This window comes from Eurosta solidaginis, chromosome X (genome assembly GCF_040869045.1).
Source record: "Eurosta solidaginis isolate ZX-2024a chromosome X, ASM4086904v1, whole genome shotgun sequence".
Lineage (NCBI taxonomy): Eukaryota > Metazoa > Arthropoda > Insecta > Diptera > Tephritidae > Eurosta > Eurosta solidaginis.
This window is the reverse complement of record NC_090324.1, coordinates 66,325,505-66,348,889: the sequence shown is the minus strand read 5'-3', so window position 1 is coordinate 66,348,889 and position 23,385 is coordinate 66,325,505. Positions and strand designations below refer to the sequence as shown.

The 23,385-nt window shown below is 40.5% G+C and overlaps 1 protein-coding gene and 1 pseudogene across 7 annotated transcripts in view; both read right to left on the bottom strand.

Annotated features, from left to right (window-relative positions):
* Window positions 1-23,385, bottom strand: part of LOC137234558 (plexin-B-like) — an 846,294-nt gene that overhangs the window by 230,400 nt on the left and 592,509 nt on the right. For 2 of the 7 annotated variants that reach the window (XR_010947817.1, XR_010947815.1), the window contains exon 11: window positions 14,650-14,859. The exons of 2 other annotated variants lie outside the window; for them this stretch is intronic. Coding sequence is in view for 2 of the 5 variants with exons in the window: in XM_067758014.1 (XP_067614115.1) it covers window positions 14,860-14,898 (39 nt within the window). In the remaining 3 variants the exon portion in view is untranslated. Of the gene's footprint in view, window positions 1-1,522; window positions 1,990-2,053; window positions 3,276-14,649; window positions 14,899-23,385 lie in introns of those variants that run through there. 3 more of the 7 variants (XR_010947816.1, XM_067758016.1, XM_067758014.1) reach the window with 3 other exon arrangements.
* LOC137234453 (integrator complex subunit 7-like) lies at window positions 4,912-8,708 on the bottom strand (annotated as a pseudogene).

The window sequence follows — 23,385 nt, the reverse complement described above, 5'->3', positions numbered from 1 at the left end:
GCATGCTGGCATTAATTAAAATACTAAAAAGTAGTTGACCCAAGATAGAGCCAATAGTGGTTTAGTTTCGGAGCCGAATTTGACAAGCTGGGATCTACCCGTCAGATAACTTCGCATGAGCCGCACTGCGGAGTCATCAAAACCAAAATAATTTTTTTAATTTTAAGCACAGCAGGTAATGGTTCACAGAGTCGAATGCTTTTTAGAAGTCGAGTAGGCATAATAAAGTCAACTGGTTTTTGTCAAAGAGTGCCCTGATGTCGTCTAAACTTTTTATGATAGCCGTGTAGCAACTGTGCTTTGATCGGAAGCCTGACTGGAATGGTGATAGCAGACTATGTTTGCTAACATGGTCTTGAATTTGTCCCGACAACAATATCTCAAAGACTTTCGAGAGTGCTGGCAAAATGCTGATAGGCCGAAAGTCACTAGGACAATCTGCAAACTTAGTTTTTGCAATGAGTATAACCGTGGCAACCGTGGAGGTAGTAATACTGTGGTTGATAATATGCGTCATGTGCAAGGTTTCAAATCCATGGCCATTTGGGGTGGTCATAAGTTCAATTGACCTTATGTCCGTTAACCTTATGTCACCCCACCATCACATTATTGCATTGTCATCGAGCCTTGATTCGTGTGCAAATTTTCAATCAAACTTGTGGCCATTCAAAGTGGTAATAAGGCCAATTGACCTTATGGCCGTCGACCTTATGTCACCACACCATCACACTAATGCATTGTCATCGGTCCTTGATACGTATGCAAAGTTTCAATCAAACTTATGGCCATTCAAAGTGGTAATAAGGCCAATTGACCTTATGGCCTTTGACCTTATGTCACCACAACATCACATTAATGCATTTTCATCGAGCCTTGATACGTGTGCAAAGTTTCAATCAAACTTATGGCCATTCAACGTGGTAATAAGGCCAATTGACCTTATGGCCGTTGACCTTATGTCACCACACCATTACATTAATGCATTGTTTTCGGTCCTTGATACGTGTGCAAAGTTTCAATCAAACTTATGGCCATTAAATGTGGTAATAAGGCCAATTGACCTTATGGCCGTTGACCTTATGTCACCACACCATCACATTAATGCATTTGATACGTATGCAAAGTTTCAAATTAATCAGACTTCTAGAAACCGGTGAAAATTATGCTCAAAGATTCCGTTACATAAAGGCCAAGCTAATAAAGGCGTGTTAAAAAAGGGCTCCAGTATGTTCTTTCGTAGATGTGCGCTGCATCCACTTCTATCATTAATAAAGGAATGTGAACAAATGCGTGGTGGCAACGGCGCGCACCCACGTATTTGTTAAAAAAATAGTTTAAGGCGAAAAGAAAGGAAGAAAATAAAAACACCAAAAAGATTTCGTATTAATAAAAAAAGGAAATTCACAGTGTTTTTTATTCAATATGTATAAATACAACAAGTGTTAAGGAAAATTATTAACAGATGTTGTGAAAATGAAAATGTTACAATATATTTTCGGAAATTATAAAATATATTTAATGAAATTGACAACTTACGTGAACGGGCGATTGCGTGTTCCTTTGCTGGCTGCTGGAATCAAAGAGGACGAGCCTCTTTGCGACATGAGCCGATGAACCCGAGATACAGCTCCTTCGTTGGGTTTCCCGGCAACAAAGTTGCTATACCGCGGGCTCACAGCGGTAAAAGTCTAAGATACATGCGTACTACCACTCACACATGCCTGTGTGTATTAGTGATCACAAGCATATGTGGGTGGTAGTAAACGAAGGAAAATAACTAAGAAAATTATGTTGCGAGGGAGGGGAGATATATTTAGGCCTGTGGCCTAAACATAGCGGCCCCCTTGCCGTAAGCAACAAAGAAAACATTAAAAAAAAGGGGGATGCCACGTGACCGCGCGTCCAGTAAGGCGGTGTAATGAAAGAAGGCAGTGCAGATGCGGACTGCAAGCACTGCACGCCAGATGGTTGACCTCACGTTTCGCTCTCCTGTGGAAAAAGAAAATAAGTTATTAGATATACGTACGTGGTTTTAAATTCCGTGCATACTTACTTAAATATATGTAAGATGGCGCATGTGTGAGGCGTGAAAGTGGGATATTTATTTTTGGCAGGCTCCCGAGACCACCAACCCGAACACGGTCGGTTGGGTTAGGAGACCGCCAACTGTCGATGCCGGTGTACCGCTCACCATCATTTCGGCGTAAATGTCAGCCGTCGAGTGTAAGCCGTATTGTTGATGAGCGGTAGAATTGCGGATCAGCCAGCCGCATGAACTGAAAGGGCGCGGCAATCTTGGAGTCCACATTGGACGGTGGACTCAAACGGAAATGGCTTTCGACGACGGCTGCTTGGGTTGTTATGCGTGTCGACGCTCCGAATTTGCCGCGCAGTATGAGGGTGCATTGTCCATGCCCTTGGCGCTCCAATTGTAAGTCGCGTACCAGCTCCGCATCGACGATCGTGCTGGTGGCGCAGGGATCAATAATGGCCCGAACCAGGTGTAAATGCCCACGCGATTCGATTCGTCCGATGGCCGTCGGCGCAATGGGCACGAAAGGCCGCATGATGGGCGATGGTGTAGCCTGGAGCAGCCGCCCTGTTCGGAAGTCTTCCGGCGTGTCGCGCGTTAACTTCATTGTACTTTGGGCTTCAAGAGAGTATGGCGTCGATTTCTTTCGCCGTTGCTGCCTTGCGAGTTTTGACGATTTAGCTGAGTTTCGATGGGGTCCGACCTCACGGTGCCGCCAATTATTTTGTTGGTTTCGAGCTTTTTTCTCTTCCTCCGCCCTTGTTCGGAAACTGCGCATTCCATTCCTGCTCGTTGACGGCCTCATTTCCGCTTTCGCATGCTCTTTTTCCGCTCTCTCTCTTTCTTCTTACATCTCTTCTTCTTCCACCCGCTGAGCCCAGGATTTAGCCGGTCCCGAGAGGTTGATTGACAACGCGTCGTCGGACGTGTTGTCTTCGCCGTTTGTGGTCGTCTCGTCGCATACCGCTCGACGCTCATCTAAATGAAGCGTGGTGTGGTGCTTCTCTTGGCACCTCTTGCAGCGATACTTGCTGTTACATTTGTCCACGCGGTGAAAGGGCGACAGACAGTTTGGACAATACTTATGCAGAAGTACTGCCCGCAACCTCTCTTCTGGGGATTTTTTTCGATATTCGGCACAGATCCTAAGGCTATGATCCCTGCCGCAGAGCTGGCAAGCAACGTCGAAACGTTTTGCGCCTCCCTCTGACTTGGCCAATAAGGTTTGGTAACGGGTCATGATCTGAAAGAATATTGGTATCATTGATCATGCCCAAATTGAGGTTGGTGGAATGTTGTTTGGGTGGCGTAAGCCAAAAAAAAAATGATCTCTCATATACTCTCGCAAGAGGAAAAAGAAACATTTTATAGAAACAAAATTTAATTGAAATAAAAATTAAAGGCCATAAGTGAATACTTATGCGCGCAAAGAAACGAAGAAAAGACGGCTTTAGCACGCATCCATGCGATGTGGCTGGTGCTTTAGTCATTACACGTCATTTGACTAGTCATTTTACGGTCATAGGTTATATTCCTAGTCACATTTGCATGGGCGTGATTAGGTTTTGTGACCAAATTTCTTGTAGGGATTTTATAATTTATTTTATGTGGGTAGATGTCGCCGAAGTAGTCCTAAAGATTTATTTTTGATTTGTGGTGAACTTTGTTTTCACAACAAGTGGCCTGCCACAACACGGAACGGTTAGAAACCTGGCTGAAAAGGTATTACAGAGTTGCACGTCCACCATTCAACATTATTTTTGACGTGTATTGTCGATAATGTTGAGATTCGTGGAATTAAGTATTTTAAATCTCGACCAAATGAATGATTGATCGAGATATGTAATACGCGACATGTGTTGCGTGTAGCAACGCGTAAGGCATAATGTCGGGAACACAGTGCATTGACAGTCAGAAATGGAGTGTAGAGATTTTGACTAGCAGATGTCGCTCTTCCATTTCCTGAATGAAAAAAAATCATTGAGATAAAACACGCGGTAGTGAGAAAACGTCTAAAATGCGTAATCTGGTTTTTATCAATTAATTTTTCTTATTATTTTTCAGAAATCGCTATATGGTGCCTATTGTCAGATTTGCGCAATCATTGATGTTGCCATATAAAAATGGCTATTGTACTGCGTATTAAATTGCGTGCCACCGGAGATAAGAGCACCAATATTCTATTGCAACTAAATAAACCGTTTACAATTTCACTGGCTTGCAATGTATACGCTATAATTTCGTGAAAGAATGACAAATATTGCAAAGAATTGGCACAAACCCATTCTTATAAGGAATATTTCCATTCCTTGGCATTGCGGTTGCATCTCCATTGTAGTCTATGATTTACAGAAGCATAGCATTGCCTCTGGTAATAATTGACTTAAAATCCTGCGATGCATAATACCGGATTGAGATGTCTCATCACGGCGAAATCCCTGTTTGATGTATGTCAATTTCAGGCAGTATATTGCTGCCCGTGTGCGTGAGCATAAACAAAACACGCCTGTAAAATAAACTTTCGGCATTTCCGGATTGTCTTCCATAATTTGGCATAGTGATATAGCAACGCGCTCCAACGACCTAGGATCGTGCGTTAGACAAACTTGTATAATATGTGGTAAGTAAGCAAATTCAGATAGCTTGCGTAATAATTTTGGGCCAGGAGGAAGCACGGCAGCGCCGTTTTGTGTGCGACACGGAAAGAAAAACTCGTACATCTTATAAGTGTATCTGATAATTCAGAGGCAAGTTCAGTTTCATTATAGATGGGTGTACCCTTTGCTATGAGACACCATTTTAATTGTGGAATTTGTTGAAGCGAACGCCAACCATCAATACCGATAACCCAACAACGTGTTTTTGGTGTTATAGACGTTTTATTTGTGGGTTGAGTGTAGTAGCTGCAGCAACGGTAGTGGTTGATCTGGTTTAAGACCAACATCCATAATAGCATTCAATTTGTGTAGTATAAAGAGTAGGCACATTAGTACTGGATTATCCATTTGTGAATTGGCTATTCAGCTTCTTCCTCCTCAATTCGCGTTTCTGTTGCACACCCAACTCTAATAGTACCACTCAGAGCTGTTTGTGCTGATGTTGACGGTTGCACCTCAGAGTCGACATCCATTACTGCAATGTCTGTTAGTGCTTCTGTAAGGGCGATTGCAAATTTACGCAATTGAAAATGTGAACCAAGTGCACTCAAAGCATCGCACATCATTTCGACATTACACGGTAGATATTCTATATCCTCAGTTATCAACAAATTGAGGAATGTAACTAGCAATTTTAACGCCGCAACATAAATTTTGTAGATCGCGCTCACTTTCGTTATCACCAACCATGCAAATATTGAACCTTCCATGTGGAAATTTACGATTTCCATTATGACAGCCGTAGTCTCTTTGTCACCCTCAGCGTAGGCCATAAGCGCTGCTATAGTTGGCATAGCTTGACTTGCAGTTGCATAGTCATCCAAACAAACGCATGTAAGACATAAATCCTGCACTGATTCCTGTTGTTCATGTAGCAGAACATGACAAGTCAAAGGACGATCGCATAATTTAAGTGAAATATTTAGATATAAATACTGTTCACGCGTATCTTTGCGTTCGTGCATCGCTTTTTTTCTTTTTTTGTTTGCCAAGCATGTACGCATTGCGGATCTGCTAATTGGGTGGGGGATCTCAATACTTGTGCACGCACAACTTTACGTTTATCTGGCAAAACGTCAAGCAACAAATTAACTTGATCTGGTACACCAGTGAGTGTACGTGCCGAGAGCCAGGTGAATCCAATATAGCTACAACAAAACTTTCTGCTGGATATTTGGGAAATGTGACGCCACCAGCTGATTTCGTTTCATTTGTTTCAAATTACGCGATGCCACTGTAGTCGCTACGGGTGGTGGCGGCAATGATGATGACAACGTATGTCGATTTAAATTTGCTTGATGTTTCTTTGACTGCCATATTTTGGTGTACCGCGTGCGCTAAGATTATACCCACTAACGCTAACGCTACTCGCGCTTCTACTAGTGCTACTGACATTCCCCGTACCACTTTGACTGCCGTCACTACTCATTGTACATTGATGCTGACCAGTTTTGTTACCGTCAAGTCCATTACTCAGCGCTAGTGCCAGTGATGGTGTATTGGGTGGTGAGGGGGTAATGTAATTGTTACTACTGTTGTGCGTCATTGTGTTTCCTTCTAATAACAGAAGATGTTGCTGGTTTTGTTGCTGATTGCAATAGCTTGCTTGATTATATTGTGAGTGCCCATTGAGCGAATTAAAAGGGTCACTCTCAATATTTGCGACGCCATGGCTGCGCGCAGCTTCATTATCAGCTTCATCGTCACCATCGGAATCGGTATAGCGAGCAACTGTTTTGCCACGAGCATGTGTACTATGTCTTTTGGCGCTTGCCCCACCCTCAACCGATGCCTCCCCGGCATTATTTTGCTCATCGTTGGTATCATTGGTGTGCTCGTCGTCTTCATCGTCGTCTCTTTTTCTTTTTTGTTTTGTTCAGTCCGATTGTGTTTATCTCTACTTGTGTTACGAGCTTGTTGACGTTCATTGAACCTACTGATGTACCAAAATCCTCAATATTCATTGCTGCAACCGCAGCGGCTCCTGCTGCTACAGCTTCATCTTCAGATAACGTACGGATTAAGTCGACTTTTTCAACTTATACCAACGATTCATTGTTAGTAGATGACATATGAGCTATCTATATATGGTGTGTTTTTAGTATGTATTAGTATGCGCTGGCGGCGTTAAGAACAACAAAGGTGGCCCTTACAAAATCTTAACACATCAGACTATTTACTTCTTGTGTGCCAATCTCCAAACGTCAAGCTAACGACTAAGCTGCTGCGCAGGGACTTTGCCACCAGCTGCCTTCGTATACTGGAGTCTTCCTTTTGTGTTGCAGAAGCTGGCGCATTCGCCAGGCATATGTAGCTCGAGTTAAGTGTTAATCACTTGCCTAGTTTCGTTCCTTCCTTTTTGCAAATACTTATTTACGATTTTCAATTCAAAACACGTATCCCTATTTTCCGAGAATATCGTCTAGGCAAATTAAATTAAGACATAGATAGAGTAGCTGGATTTGAATCGTGATGCATGTGCTTCAACACAGGCATGAGTTTTAATTTCATTGGCACTAGTATTTGTAAAGATTCAATCATATCTGATATTTTGGCGCATATGCTAATGGTGAATGAGCGTGATCAAGCGGCAAACTGTCCACTTGCATATATGGCCGCTTCAACCTCTACAGAGTCATGGCTATCGAGAGCGTGTCGAATTGCATGAAGTACTTGTTGTTTTCTTGGGTATTGTACGTGATACGGCACCCAATGTGCGCTATGTTAGAGGCAAAACGTTTGTATTTTGTCGATGTGTACGCAGCGTTTTTTTTTTTTTTTGATAGGAGTTGAGAATATTGTTTTTATGTGTTATTAAGACTTTTTAGTTCATATATAAAAACTACTACATGCTCAACGTATAGATTTGTGTTTCTTAAACATTTATTTTACACTTTTACATCTTTACAACCTGTATAACAACTTTATAATGAACTTTAATTGACGAAAAGCTAAAAATTATGTAGATCCTTTCATGAATTTCATTTATTTTACAGAAAATTATATTCATCTTGCTAGAAAGTAATTCATTGATTAGTAGTTTGGCAATAGAACACATAGGGTACATTTTTCTCCCGACGACCATTAGTTTTTAATTTAAAAATATGTACTGATAAATTTGGATGTTTAGTTCATATGATATGTGGGGGATGTGATGGCTAATTTAATTGCGTATTATGTGGCAGATAGAGAATCTGAGTTAGGGTTCTGTTGGCCTCGTTCGGGGGAACGGGAGCTGGGATTTCGGTGTGTTGGCCTCGTTCTGGGTGAACGAGAGCTGGGTTATTTGGGAATAAGGAATATGGACTATTAAACTTCATTTTCGTTGTCGTTGGGCGGAAGTAGTACCAGTTTCGCGATTGGTCGGGTAATTTGTCCCTTCATTGTATGAACGTCAACAACACGTACGCGGCTATCGGAACCTGGGTGTGTGTTGACGACTCTCCCCATTTTCCACTCGTTCGGTTGTAGATTATCCTCCTTGATGACGACTAGGTCCCGGAGTTTTAAGTTGGATTGTGGATGTTTCCATTTATACCGTTTCTGGATCTCGGTGAGATATTCCGATTTCCATCTTTTGCAAAAGGTCTGATGAAGGGCTTTCATCTTTTGCCATCGGTTTACAATGGAGGCAGGGTTTTCACTACAGTCGAGTTCAGGTGGAGCTAAAAGATGCCCACCTACGAGAAAATGGCCTGGAGTAAGCGGCTCCAGGTCGGAAGGGTCGTTGGATGAGGGACTTAGAGGTCTCAAGTTGAGGCAGGCCTCAATTCGACATAAGAGGGTAGTAAACTCTTCGAGAGTATATTTATGATCGGACGCGATCTTTTTAAAGTGGGTCTTAAAACTTTTTACCCCCGCTTCCCACAAACCTCCCATATGAGGAGCGCTTGGCGGTATAAAATGCCATTCTATAATGTGATGGCTATATTTAATCAACGTTCCGTCCCTTGCTTCCCGCAGAAATGCCTTAAACTCGGATCGTAACGATCGCGATGCTCCGACAAAGTTAGTACCATTGTCGGAGTAAACGTTTTTTGGACAGCCTCGCCTGGATACAAATCTGGCGAAGGCAGCTAGGAAGGACCCGGTACTAAGGTCGTTTGTCGCTTCGAGATGGATGGCTTTCGTCGAAAAGCAGACAAACAGGCAAACATATCCTTTTGAAATTCGACATCCCCTCCCTCGGTAGGATTTTGTATCGAACGGTCCCGCGAAATCTACCCCAGTGTTGGTGAAGGCCCTAGAAAAGGTGGTGCGCTCCTTCGGAAGGATCCCCATAAGTTGCGTTTGTGGCCGCTTCCTGTAAATTGTACAGACCTTACAGTTGTGGATAACAGACCGTATCATTATTTTAACACGTGGGATCCAGTACTGAGTGCGGATATGACGTAGCATCAGCTGGTTCCCTCCATGCAGGGTGGTCTCGTGAGAGGATTTGACTATAAGTCTGGATAACCTGCAAGTATAAGGAAGAATAATGGGATGACTTTCATTATGGGACATGTCTTTCGATGCCCCAGTCCGCCCCCCAGTTCTAATGATGCCTTCTTCATCTATATATGGGTTCAGGGGTAAAATCTCACTCTTCCCATTTATTAGTTTTCCTGACTTCAAATTTGCGTACTCTTCTTGATAATGTTGCCTCTGGCATATTGTTATCAATCTTCGTGTTCAAAGTTATTTTTGACCGAAGTTGTATGAACTTTCACCCTCTTTTCCTCCATATTCGTATTGTAATCTTCTTCTTGTGTTGGCCAATTTTCGTTGTCTTCTTGTAACCAAGAAGGTCCCTGCCACCACAAAGAATTGTCGATTAGATCCGAAGCGAGGAGGCCTCTGCTCGCCAAATCTGCAGGGTTTGACGCAGAGTCTACATGCCGCCATACTTTGTCTCCAACTTTGTCGATGATTTTCGTTATTCGATGTGCCACAAACGTTGACCACGAACATGGTGGTTTTCGGATCCATGCCAGTACTATAGTCGAATCTGTCCAAAGGGTTACTTTAATGTTTGAAAGTTGCATATTTTCTATGGCCGACTCTATAATTTCTGCAAGTAGGACTGCGCCGCAGAGTTCCAGTCGTGGCAATGATATGGTTTTGACCGGGGCTACTCTCGTTTTGGCCATCAACAGGTTGGTGAAGACTTGATCCTTTGTTTGTACCCTCAGGAAAACAGTGGCGGCATATGCTTTTTCCGAGGCATCGCTGAATCCATGTATTTCGACATTGTCCTTCAATGTGTAGTGAACCCATCGCGGTATGCGTATATCGTTGATCTTTTCGTAGTCCGTCATGAATGATTGCCACCGATGTAGAGTAGTTTCAGACACATCTTCATCCCAGCCTGTCCCTTCCAACCAAATATTTTGCATTATTATTTTGGCTACAATTACGACTGGTGACAGCCAGCCAAGAGGGTCGAAAAGTTTTGCGATCGCAGAAAGTATTGACCTTTTTGTTACGGCGTGCTTTGTACCGAGTGCTTTTACCATGCTGGTGTCTTCAAACTCAAGAAAATCCTCGCTTAATAGGTGTTGCTTCGGTATACCCTGTAGGATTTTCTTGCAGTTGGACGTCCATTTTCGCAATGGGAAACCTGCCGATTGCAATGCCAATGATATTTCGTCCCTTGCCTTGATTGCAATTTCGATGCTGTGTCCACCGGCCAGTACGTCATCAACGTACATGCAATTTCGCAGTATATCTGCTGCCATTGGATGCGATGTCTCCACGTCATCAGCTAGTTGGTGCAGCGTTCGAATCGCAAGATACGGAGCACAATTAACCCCAAAGGTTACCGTTTTCAATTCATAAATGTTAATTGGGTTTTTGGGGCATGTGCGAAATATGATTCGCTGATATTTTGTTTGGTCTTCATTGACCCATATTTGGCGATACATTTTCTCTATGTTAAATACGTATTTGAACAGCCGCCAACGTAGTATAAGAATTGTCAGGTCGGATTGAAGAATCGGACCTGGATATAAGGCATCATTTAGACTTTTGCCATTAGTGGTAGGACAAGATGAATTAAATACGACTCTGACTTTTGTCGTTGTACTTCCCTCCTTTATAACAGCATGGTGAGGTAGGAAGTAACAGTCATTTGAGTCTGGCGAAATATTGCCTATTTGTTTCATGTGCCCTAAAGTTTCATATTCGGATACAACTCTATTGTATTCCGTTTGAAGGACTGGGTTTTTCGCAAGTCGTGTCTCGTTGCGATAGAATTGAGAGCACGCACTTCTTAATGAGGGGCCTAAGTTAAACTCTTTCCTAAAGGATAAGGAGACTACGTATTTGCCATCGTTGTTCCGAACTGTTGTGGATTTGTATAGCTCCTCGCAGTAAGTGTCATCGTTATTGATGCTCCTTTTCTTTGGAATTTCCTCTATCTCCCAAAAAGCCGCCAATTGTTTATCTAAAGTGACCTCATTGAAATATGAAACTAGGGTCTTATTTGTATCAACCGCATCTGTCCGGCCTGTCAAAATCCAACCGAACACCGTTTCCTGTGCTATTAATGTGTTTAGCACGTCCTTCCTGATACCGCCTAGCATAATTTGGGGGTATATGTCTCCGCCCAGAATTAACTCGACTGGCTCATTGACAAAGAATCTTTTGTCAGCCAGTACTAAGTCAGGGAATGCTTGCCTAGTCATTGCGTTTATTTGGCAAGTTGGAAGATTCCCTGTTAATTGTGGTAAAACCAGCATGATCGTATTGATCTCGATTAATGGGTCTGTTGGTGACCGCAATTGTATGTTGCACGCTTCTTTTACTTGTGCAGACATTGTATTACTGATGCCCGAAACTTGGGCATGCAGGCGTTTGGATGGCAGATTAATTCTGCGCTTTAGTTTCTCGGTAATGAATGAACATTCAGATCCCGAGTCTATTAGGGCTCTCGCCGAATAGTCAACACCATTAAAACGAATATTGACCTGAGCTGTTCCTAGTAATACCCCTTTATTTGTGTTTGCGAAACATGAGTTCACATTATTAATCGGAGCGTTTTCTCTTTCAGCATTGCGTCGTATTTGAGCGTCCCGTGAGGTAGATGCTCCGATAGTGTCAGGAGTATTTGTTGGTTTTGGCTGATTCGAAATATGAAGCAGCGTATGATGTCTTAAATGACATGTGGCACAGTTCATTTCACTGGTGCACTTTGTCACCGAATGGCCAGCAGAAAGGCAGTTTATACACCCAAGGCTGCTCTTAATTTGTTCAAACCGTTTATTGGGTGTTAAACGTAAGAACTTTTCACACTTTGAAATTCGATGTGCAGGACTTTTGCACATCTTACACGTAGGTTTGGCTACTGTTGCACTTGCCTGGTAGGACCCTAATCGTTTCGACGATGTATCTGCCGAGAAACGAGAAGCATGTAGCTGAGAGGGTTTTGAAACCGTATCCCCTCTTATATCTACGACAGTTTCCAACGTTTGGAATCTGCTGGATAAGAATTTATCCATATCTGCCCATTTTGAAATTTCTGTTTTATTTTCTATGGTTTGTTCCCATAGAGCCAGTGTGGTTTCTGGCAGTTTTGTGGAGCACAAATACGTTAGAATTGCATCCCAGTTTGATATGTCAATCTTGTGACATTGAAGCGCTGAGATACAATTGTTTATTTCACGTTGCAGTTTTTTAATGGAGCTACCGCATTCGCTCTCAACTGCTTTTAAACTAAAAAGAATTTTTAATTAGGCATTGACCAAGATACGTTTGTTTTCGTATCGGTCACATAAATTTTTCCACGCTGTATCGAAACCGTATGTTGTTAAGGAACACCGTTCCACTATCTCTTTGGCCTCCCCTTGAGTTTTTTGTCTTAAATAGTATAGTTTTTGCACTGCATGGAGTTTACTATTATTAATATATATGGCAGTGAACATGTCCCTAAAAGACGGCCATGAAATATAGTCACCTTTGAAAATATCCGTATCACATGCTGGCAGGCGCACATGATATTCCATATTATCTGAGACATCTACTTTCTTATCTTTCTTTTCAAAATTTTCCAAAAGCTCAGCTATTGCCGCCTGACACTTTAGGAAGCTGAAATAGCACATTTTATGCTTCTTCTTGATAGCCGATAAGTCCTTTGAATCAAGCTCTGATGAACCTAAGAGCTTTTCGTATGTCACCTTCGTAGCTTCCCACAGAGTTTTTAACTCATCCCTTTGGTATATTAGGGAGTGTTTACTGTGTTGTGAAGGTGACATGTCGTTGAAGTCATTTTCATACTCCGTCACTGCATCTGCTTGGCGTGTATAGGTCTCCATTGTGGATAAAAATAAAAACCCAAAAGTTCATTCAGAAATTGCCTTTGCAGAGAGTAGTGAGTGAAAATGTCGCCAAAGGACAGAACTTGGAAGTGATAATGTGACAAGTGAAAGGATTTGGTGTATGCGTGTGTATGCACAAATCTACCAATTGATTGTGTAAGCCGATAAGTTATGGCTAACGTGAAAAGGACTGTACAGAGGCTTATGTGCCAAGTGGGATAAGTAAATTTCGTGGTGGCAACGGCGCGCACCCACGTAAATGTTAAGGAATGTGCTAATGCAGATTTGCTACTGAATTGTCTAAGTCAATAAGTAATGCCTAGTGAAGAAAGTGGTGTTAGTGAAAAGATAAAGAAATGTATGAACGTTCGTTATGGACTTTTTGGTAATTTAACCAAGGGCTGTGATCTTTTGTATCACAAAAAATTAGATCAGTCAAAAACTGATTTGTGTATTGCCGCAAGTGAAAAATAAAAATAATTCAATTTTTAAAAAATTGAACAAGAAATAAGCCTTTTGGCCACCCAAACAACAACAACAATATATGTGCATGTAACTAACTGCACTTTGTACTATAGGACCAAACTAAATTGCAAACGTATTGCCCGTGTAAATAAGTGCAAGCGATTTTTATGTGGAAGAAAATTTTATTTAATTAAATGTGCGCCTAAAATAAATTTACAGGTTTCGAATTTTGTGCAGTGGATTAAATGAATTTTTTCAGATAAATCCTGCAAAGGTGAAAATAGAAGTGACGCAAATCGGTGTTTGAGGTTATGTTAACCCTTTAGAGCAGTGTTGTGCTACCTTGAGCTGTGTCCGGAAAATCTTACCGCTGGTGGGGGATTGTTCCGGATAGTCACAAGGCGTGTTGCACAAACTTTAAATAACTGCGTTAAGCGCCTTTTTCTATTTTTGCACAAAGTAAATTTTTCCCAAATTATTAAATAAATTATAAAATTAAAAAATTGCTTCAAATAAATGTTTTCATACATTTAAAAAAAAAAAAAAAGCAATATGGGCAATCCCCGATTATTAAAAATCATACAAACAGACAAAATTGGTTAATTCGTTGTTGTTCTATAAATAGAACGAAAAACAGCAACAAAACCAAAGTTTCTTTGAAAACCGCCGTACCAAGCATAGCTTTAACACATAATTGCATACGAAGTATGCAATGTGTAAAAGATTAAAATATGCAAAAAGAAGGCAATTGGGAAAGACTTCACAACAGGCATGACGTAGCTGAATGCGTTTACAACCATTTCAACTATCGTAGGGGTGCGAGTTCGACTCCCACTCCCGGGAGAAAAGGCTTTGAAGAGATTTACAAGGTATAATCGAAACAGCTGTCGCCTTGTCCGTCCTGATGTCACGTTGTTTAAATTTTTCCCAAATTATTAAATAAATTATAAAATTAAAAAATTGCTTCAAATAAATGTTTTCATACATTTAAAAAAAAAAAAAAAAAAAAAAAAAGCAATATGGGCAATTCCCGATTATTAAAAATCATAAAAACTTCTCACTTCACGAAGAAAAAAAACAAAATCACTTGCACTATTACATATAAAGAGTCACTTTGTAATTTGTAATTTTATTTAGAACTTTTATTAAAAGTGAAAAGGAAAACCCTACCTAGCACGGAATATTTTCAACCACGTACCTTTATTAATTCGTTGATCCGGAGTACTCGAATGTGAATTAAATTTTGTTGTTGGATGTTTCCAAAAGGTACCACCAAAATTTATCAGTTGTCGTATATTGGATATAAAATCGCTGGTATCACCAAGAAAGTTGTGTTATTTGCTGTTGAAATTTTTGGTTTTTCCTGTGTATTCTCACGAGTTTGGTATGCTGATATTTGCTTTAATGCCTAGAGAGTTGAGTGGACTGTAATTATTATTGATTGGCTCTTCTTACCGGCGTGGTAAGGACCATGAACAAATGCGTGGTGGCAACGGCGCGCACCCACGTTTTTGTTAAAAAATAGTTTAAGGCGAAAAGAAAGGAAGAAAATAAAAACACCAAAAAGATTTCGTATTAATAAAAAAAGGAAATTCACAGTGTTTTTTATTCAATGTATAAATACAACAAGTGTTAAGGAAAATTATTAACAGATGTTGTGAAAATGAAAATGTTAAATATATTTTCGGAAATTATAAAATATATTTAATGAAATTGACAATTTACGTGAACGGGCGATTGCGTGTTCCTTTGCTGGCTGCTGGAATCAAAAAGGACGAGCCTCTTTGCGACATGAGCCGAAGAACCCGAGATACAGCTCCTTCGTTGGGTTTCCCGGCAACAAAGTTGCTATACCGCGGGCTCACAGCGGTAAAAGTCTAAGATACATGCGTACTACCACTCACACATGCCTGTGTGTATTAGTGAACACAAGCATATGTGGGTGGTAGTAAACGAAGGAAAATAAATAAGAAAATTATGTTACGAGGGAGGGGAGATATATTTAGGCCTGTTGCCTAAACAAATGCGTTTTTCGCATTATGTGCAAGGTTTCAAATCTATGGCCATTTGGGGTGGTCAAAAGTTCAATTGACTTTATGTCCGTTAACCTTATGTCACCCCACCATCACATTATTGCATTGTTTTCGGTCCTTGATACGTATGCAAAGTTTCAAATTAATCAGATTTCTAGAAACCCGAGAAAATTAAGCTCAAAGATTCCGTTACATACAGGCCAAACTAATAAAAGCGTGTTAAAAAGGTCTCGAGTATGCTCTTTCGTAGATGTGCCATGCATCCACTTCTATCATTAATAAAGGAATGCGTTTTTCGCATTATGTGCAAGGTTTCAAATCTGTGGCCATTTGGGATTGTCATAAGTTCAATTGACCTCATGTCCGTTAACCTTATGTCACCCCACCGTCACATGCATTGTCATCGAGCCTTGATACGTGTGCAAAATGTCAATCAAACTTATGGCCATTCAAAGTGGTAATAAGGCCAATTAAACTTATGGCCGTTGACCTTATGTCACCACACCATCACATTAATGCATTTGATACGTATGCAAAGTTTCAAATTAATCAGACTTCTAGAAACCGGTGAAAATTATGCTCAAAGATTCCGTTACATAAAGGCCAAGCTAATAAAGGCGTGTTAAAAAAGTGCTCCAGTATGCTCTTTCGTAGATGTGCGCTGCATCCACTTCTATCATTAATAAAGGAATACGTTTTTCGCATTATGTGCAAAGTTTCAAATCTATGGCCATTTGGGGTGGTCAAAAGTTCAATTGACTTTATGTCCGTTAACCTTATGTCACCCCACCATCACATTATTGCATTTTCATCGGCCCTTGATACGTGTGCAAAGTTTCAATAAAACTTATGGCCATTCAACGTGGTAATAAGGTCAATTGACCTTATGGCCTTTGACCTTATGTCACCACAACATCACATTAATGCATTGTCATCGAGCCTTGATACGTGTGCAAAGTTTCAATCAAACTTATGGCCATTCAAAGTGGTAATAAGGCCAATAGACCTTATGGCCGCCGACCTTATGTCACACCATCACACTAATGCATTGTCGTCGGTCCTCGATACATATGCAAAGTTTCAAATTAATCAGACTTCTAGAAACCGGTGAAAATTAAGCTCACAGATTCCGTTACATAGATACTGGGCAAGCTAATAAAAGTGTGTTAAAAAAGGGCTTCAGTATGCTCTTTCGTAGATGTGCCATGCATCCACTTCTATCATTAATAAAGGAATGCGTCTTTCGCATTATGCGTAAGGTTTCAAATCTATGTGCTTATGGGGTGGTCATAAGTTCAATTGCCTTATGTCCGTTAACCTTATGTAACCCCACCATCACATTATTGCATTGTCATCGAGCCTTGATACGTGAACAAAGTTTCAATCAAACTTATGGCCATTCAAAGTGGTAATAAGGCCAATTGACCTTATGTCACCACACCATCACATTAATGCATTGTCATCGACCCTTGATACGTATGCAAAGTTTCAAATTAATCAGACTTCTAGAAACCGGTGAAAATTATGCTCAAAGATTCCGTTACATAAAGGCCAAGCTAATAAAAGCGTGCTAAAAAAGGGCTCCAGTATGCTCTTTCGTAGATGTGCCATGCATCCACTTCTATCATTAATAAAGGAATGCGTTTTTCGCATTATGTGCAAGGTTTCAAATCTATGGCCATTTGGGGTGGTCAGAAGTTCAATTGACCTTATGTCCGTTAACCTTATGTCACCCCACCATCACATTATTGCATTGTCATCGAGCCTTCTTGATACCTGTTCAAAGTTTCAATCCAACTTGTGGCCAGTGGTAATAAGGCCAATTTAGCTTATGGCCACTGACCTTATGTCACCACATTATTAAATTAATGCATTGTCATCGATCCTTGATACGAGTGCAAAGTTCTAATCAAACTTATGGCCATTCAAAGTGGTAATAAGGCCAATTGACCTTATGGCCGTTGACCTTATATCACCACACCATTACATTAACTTATGGCCATTCAAAGAGTTATAAGGCCAAATGACCTTATGGCCGTTGCCCTTATGTCACCACACCGTCACATTAATGCATTGTCATCGGTCCTTGATACGTATGCAAAGTTTCATATTAATCAGACTTCTAGAAACCGGGGAAAATTAAGCTCAAAGATTCCGTAACATACAGGCCAAGCTAATAAAAGCGTGTTAATAAAGGAACGCGTTTTTCGCATTATGTGCAAGGTTTCAAATCTATGGCCATTTGGGGTGGTCACAAGTTCAATTGACCTTATGTCCGTTAACCTTATGTGACCCCACCATTACATTATTGCATTGTCATCGAGCTTTGATACGTGTGCAAAGTTTCAATCAAACTTATGGCCATTCAAAGTGGTAATAAGGCCAACTGACCTTATGGCCGTTGACCTTATGTCACCACACCATCACAATAATGCATTGTCATCGAGCCCTAATACGTGTGCAAAGTTTTAATCAAACTTATGGCCATTCAAAGTTGTAATAAGGCCAATTGACCTTATGGCCATCGACCTTACGTCACCACACCATCACAATAATACATTGTCATCGAGCCCTAATACGTGTGCAAAGTTTTAATCAAACTTATGGACATTCAAAGTGGTAATAAGGACAATTGACCTTATGGCCATCGACCTTACGTCACCACACCATCACAATAATGCATTGTCATCGAGCCCTAATACGTGTGCAAAGTTTTAATCAAACTTATGGTAATACGGCCAATTGACCTTACGGCCATCGACCTTACGTCACCGCACCATTACACTAATACATTGTCATCGGTTATTGATGCGTATGCAAACTTTCAAATTAATCAGACTTCCAGAAACCGGTGAAAATTTAGCTCAAAGATTCCGTTACATAGATACAGGCCAAGCTAATAAAAGCGTGTTAAAAAAGGGCTCCAGTATGCTCTTTCGTAGATGTGCCATGCATCCACTTCTATCATTAATAAAGGAATGAGTTTTTCACATTATGTGCAAGGTTTCAAATCTATGGCCATTTGGGGTGGTCATAAGTTCAACGTCCGTTAACCTTATGTCACTACACCATCACATTAATGCATTGTCATCGAGTCTTGATACGTGTGAAAAGTTTCAATCAAACTTATGGCCATTCAAAGTGGTAATAAGTTTAATTGACCTTATGACCGTTGACCTTGTGTCACCACACCATCACATTAATGCATTGTCATCGAGCATTGATATGTGTGCAAAGTTTCAATCAAACTTATGGCCATTCAAAGTGGTAATAAGGCCAAATGACCTTATGGCCGTTGCCCTTATGTCACCGCACCATCACATTAATGCATTTTCATCGGTCCCTGATACGTATGCAAAGTTTCAAATTAATCAGACTTCTAGAAACCGGTGAAAATTAAGCTCAAAGATTCCGTTACATACAGGCCAAGCTAATAAAAACGTGTTAAAAAAGGGCTACAGTATGCTCTTTCGTAGATGTGCGCTGCATCCACTACTATCATTAATAAAGGAATGCGTTTTTCGCATTATGTGCAAGGTTTCAAATCTATGGCCATTTGGGGTGGTCATAAGTTCAATTGACCTTATGTCCGTTAACCTTATGTCACCCCACCATCACATTATTGCATTGTCATCGAGCCCTGATATGTGTGCAAAGTTTCAATCAAACTTATGGCCATTCAAAGTGCTCATAAGGCCAATTGACCTTATGACCATTGACCTTATGTCACCACACTATCACATTAATGCATTGTCATCGCTCCTTGATACGTATGCAAAGTTTCAAATTAATCAGACTTCTAGAAAACCGTGAAAATTAAGCTCAAAAATTCCGTTACATACAGGCCAAGCTAATAAAAGCGTGTTAATAAAGGAACGCGTTTTTCGCATTATGTGCAAGTTTTCAAATCTATGGCCATTTGGGGTGGTCAGAAGTTCAATTGACCTTATGTCCGTTAACCGTATGTCACCCCACCATCACATTATTGCATTGTCATCGAGCCTTGATACCTGTGCAAAGTTTCAATCAAACTTGTGGACGTTCAAAGTGGTAATAAGGCCAATTGGCCTTATGGCCGTTGACCTTATGTAACCAACCCATCACATTAATGCATTGCCATCGAGCCTTGATACGAGTTCAAAGTTTTGATCAAGCTTATGGCCATTCAAAGCGGTAATAAGGCCAATTGACCTTATGACGTTGCCCTTATGTCACTACACCATCACATTAATGTATTGTCATCGAGTCTTGATACGTGTGAAAAGTTTCAATCAAACTTATGGCCATTCAAAGTGGTAATAAGGCCAATTGACCTTATGGCCGTTAACCTTATGTAACCCCACCATCACATTATTGCATTGTCATCGGTCCTTGATACGTATGCAAAGTTTCAAATTAATCAGACATCCAGAAACCGGTGAAAATTTAGCTCAAAGATTCCGTTACATAGATACAGGCCAAGCTAATAAAAGCGTGTTAAAAAATGGCTCCAGTATGCTCTTTCGTAGATATGCCATGCATCCACTTCTATCACTAATACAGCACTGCGTTTTTCGCATTATGTGCAAGGTTTCAAATCTATGGCCATTTGGGGTGGTCATAAGTTCAACGTCCGTTAACCTTATGTCACTACACCATCACATTAATGCATTGTCATCCAGTCTTGATACGTGTGAAAAGTTTCAATCAAACTTATGGCCATTCAAAGTGTTAATAAGTCCAATTGACCTTACGGCCGTTGACCTTATGTCACCACACCATCACATTAATGCATTGTCATCGAGCATTGATATGTGTGCAAAGTTTCAATCAAACTTATGGCCATTCAAAGTGGTAATAAGGCCAAATGACCTTATGGCCGTTGCCCTTATGTCACCGCACCATCACATTAATGCATTGCCATCGGTCCCTGATACGTATGCAAAGTTTCAAATTAATCACACTTCTAGAAACCGGTGAAAATTAAGCTCAAAGATTCCGTTACATACAGGCCAAGCTAATAAAAACGTGTTAAAAAAGGGCTCCAGTATGCTCTTTCGTAGATGTGCGCTGCATCCACTTCTATCATTAATAAAGGAATGCGTTTTTCGCATTATGTGCAAGGTTTCAAATCTATGGCCATTTGGGGTGGTCATAAGTTCAATTGACCTTATGTCCGTTAACCTTATGTCACTCCACCATCACATTATTGCATTGTCATCGAGCCCTGATATGTGTGCAAAATTTCAATCAAACTTATGGCCATTCAAAGTGCTCATAAGGCCAATTGACCTTATGACCGTTGACCTTATGTCACCACACTATCACATTAATGCATTGTCATCGGTCCTTGATACGTATGCAAAGTTTCAAATTAATCAGACTTCTAGAAACCCGTGAAAATTAAGCTCAAAGAATATTATCATATTAAACATAGAGAAGTATCTTAATTTACTAGTATCTAAAATAAACAAATAATTAAATTCAATAACAAAACATTGTTTACACTCATACATATTGATGGCGAAAACTCAAGAAGTATAATGGTTTCAACTAAAATGAGCATAAAGAACATTTTTAAAGTTGCTTTTATTTAGACTACTACGAATGGATACTGGAATAGAGTTCCATAGGCGAATAGCATTGACAAAGAATAGCCGTCCAGATGTTAGATAGTTATAAGTTGGTACTATTAGGTCGTTGATTCGAGCAGACCTGGGGAATATTAGCTTATCATATAGGTAACTAGGCTCCTTATACATGATAAGTTGACAAAGGAAAATGCTGTTTCTAGCTTTCAGATATTCGAAGACTTCACAGCCCAGTAGACGCACTCTCCAGCTGGATATATGATCAAATCTAGCTAAGCCGAATACATAACGTGTAACATGATTAAATGCAACATCAATTTTATGATCAGACTGGGAGCTCAGTTTACTGTACACTAGCTCAGAGTAGCAAATGATCGGCATAATCAATTGAATTGCAAGTTTTCTTCTAACATTGACCAGAGTATAAAGAGCAGACATTCGTAAGTTTCTTAAGATATTGTATACTTTCTTAACCACCGAATTTACATGATCATCACAGGACAGCGTCGTGTTAATAACAAAACCAAGATTAGTCACTTTTAAAACGAGTTTGAAACATTTACTGGCAACGCGCAAGGGCGGAATACTTGAGAAACTTATTCGTTTTTTAGATATAGGAAACACGTATGATTTCTAACTCATGCATAAGTCATTTTTCCTAGCCCATTCAAATATGGATGTTAAGTCATTATTCAATCTTGAGCATAAATCATTTGTCCCCTCATGATTTCCCGACAAATATAGTTGGACATCATCAGCATATGCATGCATATGAGTATGCTGGCATGGATTAAATATGTCATTTATTAAAATACTAAAAAGCAGTGGGTCTAAGATAGAGCCTTGGGGTACCCCTGCCAATAGTGGTTTTATACCTGAAGTTTCGGAGCCGACTTTGACAAGCTGGGATCTACCCGTCAGATAACTTCGCATGAGCCGCACACAGCACAGCACAGCAGGTCATGGTTCACATAGTCGAAGGCTTTTGAGAAGTCGAGTAGGCACAATAAAGTCATCTGGTTTTTGTCAAAGAGTGCCCTGATGGCGTCTAAACTTTTTATGATAGCCGTGTAGCAACTGTGCTTTGATCGGAAGCCTGACTGGAATGGTGATAGCAGACTATGTTTGCTAACATGGTCTTGAATTTGTCCCGACAACAATATCTCAAAGACTTTCGAGAGTGCTGGCAAAATGCTAATAGGCCGAAAGTCACTAGGACAATCTGCAAACTTAGTTTTTGAAATGAGTATAACCGCAGCAACCTTCCACATATCAGGGAAGCAGGAGGTAGTAATACTGTGGTTGATAATATGCGTCATGTGCAAGGTTTCAAATCTATGGCCATTTGGGGTGGTCATAAGTTCAATTGACCTTATGTCCGTTAACCTTATGTCACTCCACCATCACATTATTGCATTGTCATCGAGCCTTGATACGTGTGCAAAGTTTCAATCAAACTTATGGCCATTCATAGTGGTAATAAGGCCAATTGACCTTATGGCCGTTGACCTTATGTCACCAAAACATCACATTAATGCATTTTCATCGAGCCTTGATACGTGTGCAAAGCTTCAATCAAACTTATGGCCATTCAACGTGGTAATAAGGCCAATTGACCTTATGGCCGTTGACCTTATGTCACCACACCATCACAATAATGCATTACCATCGAGCCGTGATACGTGTGCAAAGTTTCAATTAAACTTATGGCCATTCAATGTGGTAATAAGGCCAATTGACCTTATGGCCGTCGACCTTATGTCACCACACCATCACATTAATGCATTGTCATCGGTCCTTGATACGTGTACAAAGTTTCAAATTAATCAGACTTCTAGAAACCGGTGAAAATTAAGCTCAAAGATTCCGTTACATACAGGCCAAGCTAATAAAAGTGTGTTAAAAAAGGGATCCAGTATGCTCTTTCGTAGATGTGCGCTGCATCCACTTATATCATTAATAAAGGAATGTGTTTTTCGCATTATGTGTAAGGTTTCAAATCTATGGCCATTTGGGGTGCTCAAAAGTTCAACTGACCTTATGCCCGTTAACCTTATGTCAACCCACCACCACATTATTGCATTGTCATCGAGCCTTGATACGTGTGAAAAGTTTCAAACAAACTTATGGCCATTCAAAGTGATAATAAGGCCAATTGACCTTATGGCCTTTGACCTTATGTCACCACACCATCACATTAATGCATTTTCATCGAGCCTTGATACGTGTGCAAAGTTTCAATCAAACTTATGGCCATTCAACGTGGTAATAAGGCCAATTGACCTTATGGCCGTTGACCTTATGTCACCACACCATCACAATAATGCATTC